At 53.4% G+C, this 9,859-nt stretch overlaps 1 protein-coding gene across 2 annotated transcripts; it reads left to right on the top strand.

The window, feature by feature from the left end:
• The first annotated feature begins 2,355 nt into the window (after positions 1-2,355).
• Positions 2,356-8,128, top strand: PTX4 (pentraxin 4). Of its 2 annotated transcripts, none has more exons than XM_081132635.1 (3): positions 2,356-2,959; positions 3,702-4,335; positions 6,084-8,128. In XM_081132635.1, exons 1-3 carry the CDS (start codon positions 2,819-2,821, stop codon positions 6,722-6,724), a joined length of 1,416 nt encoding a protein of 471 aa, XP_080988761.1. In that variant the 5' UTR covers positions 2,356-2,818; the 3' UTR covers positions 6,725-8,128. The 2 variants fall into 2 exon arrangements, with proteins under 2 accessions (XP_080988761.1, XP_080988762.1); XM_081132636.1 differs by having other exon boundaries at positions 2,483-2,959; positions 3,741-4,335.
• The last annotated feature ends 1,731 nt before the right edge of the window (positions 8,129-9,859 follow it).

The following is a 9,859-nucleotide window of genomic DNA, read 5'->3' as shown; positions in this document are numbered from 1 at the left end:
GTTATAGGAAAACGCCCCGTAGCCCAGGAAGCAGTGACCGCGGGGAGGGCCTCGGGATTCACGAACGTGGCGGTGGAAGTGAGACAGGGACAGGAGCTGCACGGCCAGCCTGTGACCACCGGCCGTAGGTGGCTTTGGGAATTAGCTGCAGTCAAATAAAAGGAACAGGCCAGTTCCTTGGTCGCACCGGCCACTTTCCAAGGGCTCGATAGCCACCTGTAGGTAGTAGCCCTTGTGCATCCTGGCAGCTCCTAGATGTGGTACCTGCCGTTTTGGCCCGAGCTTCTATTGGCAGCGTGCGGGAGTGATCTGGGAAGACCGCAGGAGGAGGTGCCAGTTAAGCCTAGACCAGTGATTTTCAACCGTTTTCATCTCATAGTACACATAAACTAATTACTAAAATTCTGTGGCACACCAAAAAATATAATTTGCTGATACGACCAAAAAAAAAACAACAGTATTTGTCCACACGGGATGGCTATTGTGTTGGCTGTTGTCATTTTTTTATTTGACAGTCTAAGGGAAAAGAGATCAGTGCCCCTGATTGAATAGTCAGGTATTGCATGTTTTAAAAATTCTTGGGGCACACTGGTTGGAAATCGCTGGCCTCGACATCCTTGTGGAGAAATATGGGAAATATTTGTTCTTTCAACATACATTAATTAAGTACCTGCTGCATGCAGCAAGCAGTCTTCCAGGGAAGAGAACGAAGCAGATAAAGTTCCTCCATATCAAGGGGAAAAATGAAGTACATGAGCAATACATCAGGTGGCAAAGAGTGGTAGGAAAAAGGAGGCGGGTAAGAAAATGAGCGACTAAGGCCAAGTCTCATGTTAAAACGTCCACCCTGGGTGCAATTGGGAGAATCAACGGTAGGGGGCAACCAGCGGGTGCAGGGAGCCCAGCTGGGTGGCTGGTGTAAAGACCCGTGTGGGCCAGTTGGTGAAAACTTGGTGACCTGGGACATTTGTGTGGAGTAGAACTGATAGATTGGATGTGGGGTGTGACAGGGAGTGAGGAGTCGAGGACGGTGCCTTCCTGGGACTTTCCGGGAATTCCTCCCAGTCCACTTCTAGATTAGAGCCCTCACTCTGCAGTTCCTACAGCTACTACAATCATCCTTCATCCCCCTATTTTCCTATGATTCAGTAACTTCTCACAAAGCAGTGCATAGGTCAATTTCTTCAGCCTTTACATATCTGAAAAACTACTTTATTCTTTGCTCCAGGTCAATTTACACTTGTGCTAGATGCACATTTTAAATTTTGAAAACCATTTGCACTCAGAAATGTTAAGGTTTGCTCCTCTGTTTTTGGCAGGCAGCACTGCTGCTGAGGTGGCTAACAGTTCTCTGGGGAAAGTCTCCATCCTTCCCATATGACCAGGTTTCTCTCTAGACACTTTTTAAAAATATATATATTTTTTTATTGATTTCAGAGAGAGGGTGGGAGAGAGAGAGATAGAAACAGTGATGAGTCATTGATCAGCTGCCTCCGTACGCCCCTCACTGGGGATCGAGCCCACAACCCAGGCATGTGCCCTGATGGGGAATCCAACTGTGATCTCCTGGACCCTAGGTTGGTGCTCAACCACTGAGCCACGCCCGGCCGGGCTCTCTGGACACTTCTAAGACCTCCTCCTTGTCCAAGGTGTCCTGGCATTTGCTGAGAGGAGCCTTGGGGTCAGTCACCGTTTCCCTGACCCAGTGCTCTCTCGCATGTAGTCTTGAAAATAACAGATGCCCTTGTCTGCGACACCTTTGTGGATTTCCTTCCTAACAATTTCTCCCACCCTGTTTTCTTTAGTCTCACTCTCTACAGTTTATTTTTGTTGCATTGATCTCAAATGGCATGTGCTCTCTCTTCTTTTCTATCTTTGTCTTTTTGCCATACTTTCCGGGCAGTTGCTTTAGCTTTCCTTTCAGCTATGTGTTGGGGGGAAATCATAGTTTTTGTTTTCAAGAGCAGCTTCTTCCTTTCTGATTATTCCATTTTTGTTAGCATCCATTTCTTGCCCTGTGAACACAAAGCTTTTCTGAGAGTGTCGATTAGATCCTTCTTGAGCTTGTCCTTGGCCCTCTGCATTGTCTCCTGGGTTCCTTTCCTGTTTGGGCAGGTTTCTGTCACTCTTGTCGGAGGCTTCTGAGTGTCTAGTGATCCTTGGCTGAGCTTTCATATCAAGCAGGAGAGAGTAAACAGCGACAGATAAGGGGGACTACTGTACATCTGCAAAGACCCTTTTCCAAATAAGGTCCCGTTCACAAGTACAGGGGGTCACCATTCAGCCCACTACACAACCTGTTCCTGAAAGTAAATTACAGTGGCTCCCAATTCCATGTCCTTTGTCTTACCCAAGGGAAAGATGTCCTCACAGGATGTCCTCACAGGAGCCAGCCAGAACCATGGCAGGATGCTGGGCCCCACTGCACACTTGGATCCAAGGACTCCCTGGCCCCAGCCAGGTTCCCTGTCCTGCTTTAACTTCCTTTTGGTGGGAACATGAGTCCATGTGCTCCTGCTAAAGCAATCACCCCTGTCCTCCTCTGAGCCAGCCAGAACCAGGGCTTTCACCCCATAGAATTATTTTCCAAAGAAACTGCATCTGTTTTAAACTCGTCTCCTTGGGAACCTCAAAATCTCCAGAGCCCGTGGGCTGGAAGGCAGATGCCTTTCATTCGGTGGCAGGAAGTACCTGACTCCCAGCCAGAGTCGAAGAAGGAAAACTCTCCACTGAGAGCTGGAGGGAGAATAGTTCGAGGCAGGAGCGCAAAGCCGGCTGCAGTGGCCTACAAGTGTGGCCACTCCCGCTCCTCCACGGAATGGGCTGCCCAGGGAGGAAGACCCTGGCTTGTTTTCTTCTCTTTGTGCCCGTATGTCTGCATGACGCTTTGTCACAGGACGCAGGCCCTATAGGGCAAAGAAGGCCATTTTTTGAGAGGCTTCGCAGACTGGAGGACCAGGTAAATACACCCACCCAGCAGGGCAGTTGGTTTTGTTTTATGGCAACAGAGGAGGGATGGACATTACAGAAATGGAGTAGTGAGCATCGGTGCTCTATGGGCACAGACACGGAGTTTGTAGATCTTTTTATCAGCAGATGTTATTTACACCTGTAGTTGGAAACCAGCAGAAAGGTTTCCTAAGCCCAGTTCTGAAGACAAGTAAGGATTCTGACACATGAGGGTTGGGTGGGAGTCAGAGGCTGGGAGGGGATAAGAAGTCCCCGGGGGTGTAGCTGAAGGCGCCCTGGCGCTGGGCAGGGAAGATGGGGCAGGGGAGCAGATGAGGCAGCAACGCTGGGCATGCGGGTGAGGTCTTGGGTCCACTGCGGAGCAGACACTCCCTTGTGGGTCTGTAGCCAGCTCCCGAGTGCCCTGCATGTGCCAGGCCTGCCTCAAGCACTCCCCACTTTGACCGGTACAAATGGTTCACTCAGCCCATCCTGGTGTCCATCCACTCACAGGGACGACCCTGAGGGTCAGGGGTGAAGAGTGGGGGGCCAGGCCGTGGGCCTGAAGCCCTCACCCAACACAGTGCCGTCGAGTGACCTTGAGCCGGTCCCCCTCCTCTCTGAGTTTGGCTGGGATGGGGCTGGGGCTGGCAGTGGGCTGGCCATGGGTAGGCACTACAGAAGCATGCAGGGAAGGCTTGTTCTCTGCCCTGCCGGCCCCAGCCCCCAAGGCTGCTGTGTGTCCTCTGCAGTTTCGGAAGTTCCAGGAGGTGACCTTAACACACCTGCAGGCCATCGCCAGCAACTACAACCTGTCCTACAACATTGATGCCCGGTTCCGGAGCTTGGCCCAGGAGAGCCAGGCCTTGGCTCTGGCAGTCAACCAGTCGCAGGTCACTGTGCAGGGCGACCTGGGCCACCTCAAGACCTGGATGCGGAAGACACAACGCAGAAGCCGGAAGGTGGACTCCAGGCTGCTGGCCTTGGGTTACGCCCTGAGGGCAAGGAGCCAGCAGCACACCCAGGAGAGGAAGGAGCAGGACGCACAGAGGGAAGTACTGTCTGGCCTGGCCCTGGACGTGCAAGCCCTGCAGGACACACTGGCTCGCCTGACACACGTTGTCCAGAGCCAGGGCACCAGGCTGGATGCTCTCAAGGGGTGGCTTCAGGTGGCTTGCCCTGGCACCACAGCCCCAGCATGGGCCCCTGCCCAGCTGGAGCCACCAAGCCCAAACTCCCTGAAGCTGCAGGGGGGTAGGCAGGCTCTCAGGGCTTCGCCTGAGCCCATGGACCCACCTCAGGATTTTGCTGGCCATCTCCAGGGGATGCGGGAGCCCCCAGGCCCAGGCAGCCCGTGGGCATGGCCCCCCCAGAGACTAGGAGAGAGTAAGTACCACGGGCCTGCCCCTCCCTCACCTACTTCCTCTCTTCCCTCGCACTACTCCTTAGTGCTCTGATCCCCTCCAAAAAGCCTCCTCTCCTGGGCTGTGTGGAGAGGCCACTGCTTCATGCCTCACATACCCCATCCCAGAAGAAAGAGGCCATCCAGGTGACAGCCAGTCTGTAGGTCCCCAGCAGGTCAGGCGACCCCTTGGCCTGGGCATTGGGAATGGATGCACACACACGACAGCGTGCTGCTGGCAAGCGTTAGTGCATGTCCACTCCATGTCCGAGGTTGGCCTCAGCAGGGCTGGCAGGATCCCACCGATGCTCTCAGCTGTGGCCAGCATGAGCCCTCTGCAGGGCCCTGGCTCAGCCAGCACCTCGGGGCTTATGCCCATCTGTGGAGGACCCTGGGCCTTTGGAAATCCAGTTCTGATTTCCCAGGTGCGGGGGTTTTCACCGAAGCACTACTGACATTTGGGGCCAGGCAGTCCTTTGTGTGGGGGCTGTCCCAGGCACTGTAGGATGTTTAGTGGCACCCCCGGCCTCCACCCACTAGATGCCAGGTCATCCTTAACTTTCACTTTTTACTAGTTTGCTTCCTCTGTCTTGCTTAATCTGAAGCAGGGTTCCCCTTCACCCAGGGCATGCTGGTGGCCTCACCAATAAGACGAGCAGCCAGCTGACCTCCAGGAAACTTCCAGGGCTGCCAGGAAAGGGAGGGCTGTAGGTTTGACAACCAAAACCCTGTGCAGACATTGCTCGAGGGCACAGTCACCTCTGGTTGCGGACCTGTGCCCTAGATTATGACAGGAGTCCCCAAGGTGGAGAGAGGAGCTGGAGGCCAGCCACAGAATGCCCTCCATCCCCGAATTCAGTGGGATGATGGGCTAGCAAAGCAGATTGCCAGGCTCCACCCACAGCCTGCCAATCAGAACCTCAGGCCAAATGCAGAAACTGGAGGCCGCATACCCCACACACATACACAGGCACACCTGGCAGGAAGTCTGGTGGGCAAGACCATGGTCTCTGAGACACCCACGTCCTGACGCTGGGACCCTGTGGATATGTCACCTCACATGGCAAAGAGGCTTTTCCATATGTGATTTTGAGCTGGGAGATGATCCTGGGTGATGGAGTGGGCCCCGGGTCTTCACAGCAGTCCTTATAAGAGGGAGGCAGGAGCGTCAGGGTCAAAGGAGATGTGACAACAGAAACAGAGGTCAGAGGGATACTCTTTAAAGATGGAGAAAGGGCCATGAGCCATGGGTGTGGGCATCCCTAGGAGCTGGGAAGGGCAGGGAGGGGCTTGTCCCTGGATGCTCTGGAAGGAACCAGCTCTGCCAACACCATGATTCTAGTCCAGTGAGACCTGTGTTGGACTTCTGACCTCCAGGACTATAAGATACTAAATCTGTGTTGTTTTTAGCCACTGAGTTTATGGAGATTTGTTGCAGTGGCCACAGGAAACTCGTGTAAAGGCTCCACTGGTGGTGAGGAGTGTTGGCTCAGGCCTGCCCCCTAGCAAGGCACATGGCTGCCCTGGCTTTCAGCCTTCCCGCCTGTCAGGTGATGAGACACAGCCCTCTCAGTTAGTGCCTGATGAAGGCCCGAGGCTGGGCTCTTAGGCCCACCACCTGGGGCAAAGGGAAAGCTTTTAGTGTTGATGTTTATGGATATTTCTGAGAGTTTCTGGATGTTTCTGGGTGGCCTCGTGGTGCACATACTGACTCTCCCCCCTCTGTTTCTAGTGTGCAACGTGGGCCCTGCACTCGTCTTCCCAAACACCTCCACTGAGAACGTGGTCTTCCTCAGCCCCGGCTTCCTCTCAGGCCTGCGGGCCCTGTCTGTCTGCAGCTGGGTCCGAACAGCCTCCGGCCGCCTGGGCACCCTCCTCTCCTACGCCACCGAGGAGAATGACAACAAGCTGATATTGCACGGCCGGGACTCCCTGGCCCCTGGCTCCATCCACTTCGTGATTGGAGACCCAGCCTTCAGGGAACTGCCCCTGCAGCCGCTACTGGATGGCCAGTGGCACCACGTGTGTGTCATCTGGACTTCCATCCTGGGCAGGTACTGGCTCCACGTGGACCGCAGGCTAGTTGCCACTGGCTCCCGCTTCAGGGAGGGCTATGAGATCCCTCCCGGAGGGTCCCTGGTGCTGGGCCAGGAGCAGGACAGCGTGGGGGGTGGGTTTGATGGCTCTGAGGCCTTCGTGGGCAGCATGGCAGGCCTAGCCATATGGGACCGTGCGCTGGTCCCTGGGGAAGTCTCACACCTTGCCACTGGGAAGGAGCTCCCGCCAGGTGCCATCCTGACACTGGCCAATGCCACATTGATAGGCGGATTTGTGCAGAGGGTGAACTGCACCTGCCTAGAGCTCTGTCCGTGAGACCTCACCACTCAGGAGCTGTGGTCATGCTCTAGTCTCCAGCCTTGCTCAGCCACCCCTGACCCCAGCACACTGCATGGAGGGTCCCCGTCCAAACTGGGGACCTCTGACCTGAGCCAGGCACACCTGGCATCTAACATAGAATGTGGGCATTCCATGGGGGGGCAAAACATGGAGGGGGAGAGAGGGCCACAGGCAGAGACATGAGTCAGAGTCCCTAAGAACTGCATTCTTTCCCTTGTGGCGGCATCCAAACGGTTGCCCTCTCTGTAGTATGACATCATTTTAACAAGGCTCGACCAGGCCAGATGGGAGGCTGGACTCCAAAGGACCTCTCCTCTGGTGTAGGTTTGCCGCCATTACGGGCCACTTAAGGAGGATCCGTGCTGTCCCTGACACTGCATGGGCAGCATGTGCACTGTCACCGCTCTCTCTCAAGGTGACTTGTGGAAGCTTCCTTTTGGGTGATCCTTGTTCCAACATCTCATGAAAACGGCCAGAGAATTCATTTCCTGGCCCCCAATGCCACAGCCCCCCCATTCACCAGGAGCCCTGGGGGTTCCCTCAAGGTCCTGTGATGGTTGTTGAGGCTACCTAAGGCTCCAGGAAAGGAGGCCTGCAAGGAGCATAGTCCATTCAGAAATAAACATTAGTGATGGACAGGCAGTCCTTTATTATTATTGTTTTTATTAAAAATATATCTTTATTGATTTCAGAGAGAGGAAGGGAGAGGGAGAGAGAGAGAGAAACATCAATGATGAGAGAGTCATTGATCGGCTGCCTCCTGCACGCCCCTGACGGGATGGAGCTCACACCCGGGCCTGTGCCCTGACCGGGAATCAAACTGCAGTCTCCTGGATCCTAGGTCAGTGCTCAACTGCTGAGCCACACCGGCCGGGCCAGGCAGTCCTTTTAAAGCAACTGTATTGGGGTGGAATTTACATACTATAAAATTCACTCATTTTAAGTGTACAGTTCAAAAATGTTTAGTAAATTTACCAAATTATTCAGTCATCACCACGATCCAGTCTTAGAACATTTCTGCCCCCCTCCCCCCCCGAATCATGCCAATTAGTAGTCACTCCTGTCTCCACCCAGCCCCTTCCACAGCTCTGGCAACCACAGATCTGCTTTGTGTTCCTGTGGATTTGCCTGTTCTGACATTTCATATAAATGGAATCATACAGAAGTTGACCTTTTGCATCCGGCTTCTTTCACTCAGCAAATGTTCTCTAAGTTCTTCCATGCTGTAGTGTGTGTGTCAGTGCTTCGTTCCTTCATGTGACTGGATAACATTCTTTGTAATGGACCAATGTTGGCCATCCATTCAGCAATTGACGGATATTTGGATTGTTTCCAGTTTGGGGCTATTGTGAATAAAGCTGCTATATGCATTCTCATATGAGTCTTTGTGTAGACATATATTTTTATTTATCTTGAGTAGATACCTAGGCGTAGAATTGCCAGATCATATGGTAAATTTGTGTCTAAACTTTCAAAGAAACTGCCAAACTGGTTTCCAAAGTGGCTGTACCATTTTACATTCCCACCAGCAATACATGAATGTTCCCATTTCTCCACACTCTTGCCAACACTTGATATTATCTGTCTTTTGGACAACTTTTTAAAGAAAAAATTCTGATTGTACATTAAAAACAACATGTCTTGACAATTAGAACAGGCATGGTTTACTTTAAGTTTCAGTGTAATGTAAATTAACCCTATAATAATATTGGCAAGTCTCCCAAAAAGACCCAAAAGCACCTCTTCTCTCTGGGGGGTTGTCCTAAATTAGTCCCTTGGGGCCTCTTAGCAGGGTTCCTATCCCTGCAGAGCTCTCTGTAGCCCCAACAACTCCAGGCCTTCAGCTGAAAGACTCAGCCCAATGTCCACCAACCCCCTCCAGCTGACCCCCTACAATCAACACCACATTTCACGAGTCAAGGCGAGAGGAGGCATTCTAGAACTGGAAACCCCCTGGATGGCCACTGGCTTCTGCTTCCAGGATACATCCATCTTCTCTGGCCTTTTCTGGAGCTCTTGTTCCATTCCAATCCAGTGTTGAGGGGGGAGGGATGACATCTTTCCTTTGGGAAGACTAGCAATTTGATTACTATTTCCCGAGGGACAGTAAGGTCCCCAGCATTAAAAGAACATACAGGGCATTATATTCCACCTCTCCCCTGCTTTTGGGTGCTTATAATGCTTCAAGGGACCTAGGATGTGTCACCCTTCACAGCAGCATTTCACTGCATGTCTGAAGACCCTAAAGCCATGGGAATTTGGTGGAGGTGGTGTTCACTCTGGGCTGTGCATTTGGGATGCTTTGTGGGGACGGGGCCATCCGAGAGCGCCAAGGGGCCGCAGCAAGGGCTTGGGGTGTGGGTTGAGGCAGCTTGGTGGGAGCTCGGATGGCTGGGAATTGGGTAAGGACTGGCCTGTCCAGCCGAGGCGTCTGGCCTGCCTTCCACAGGACAGGGAGAGACCATCCAGGTTTTGGAGCAGAAGAGTCCGATGATCTCACATGCCCCCCCATCCCTGTGGGGTCAGCAACAAAGTCCATGTGCTTTTTGAAGCATGAGCCATGTCCGCCTCTAATCCCATCGAATTTCACCTTTGGCCCGAGTCTGTCGTGTTTCTGGGTAAGAAGGACAAAAGGACCCAAAGCCACCTCCTGCTGTGGAAGCTGGGTCCTGACAAGGGGCCTAGGCTGGGTTTTCCGTTCCCCCACCTTCCCCACCCTGGCCCATTTTTCCCCTGAAAGCGTCACGTGTCCAGCAAAAGGACAAGTTCAGGCTCCTCGTCTGTCTGACAGGGAGGACCAGCCCCGCCTTGCTTAGCCACAGAGATGTCCGCCCTCCCGCACAATGCTGTCACTCCAGGGACTGCTCCCGCTCCCCTGTGCTCTGCTCAGCCCCCCTGCCCGCCTAGGTGCCCTCACGCCAACTGCCCTCAGCCACTCAGGTCGGTCAAACCAGCCAGGCCAACCCTGCCCCCTGCGCAGGTCCTTGTGCAAACCAGCTTCCCTTCCCAGCTCCAGGCCCTCGTCCACAGATTGGGGGGCCGCACACACTAGTCACTGTCACTAGAAAAGGCAAAGCCAGGTCACAGTAATGAGAAAACATCCTTTTTTAA

Source organism: Miniopterus schreibersii (genome assembly GCF_964146895.1).
Source record: "Miniopterus schreibersii genome assembly, chromosome: 3".
NCBI classification, from domain to species: Eukaryota; Metazoa; Chordata; class Mammalia; order Chiroptera; family Miniopteridae; genus Miniopterus; species Miniopterus schreibersii.
The sequence above is the reverse complement of the archived record's forward strand: the minus strand, read 5'-3'. Positions and strand labels throughout refer to the sequence as shown.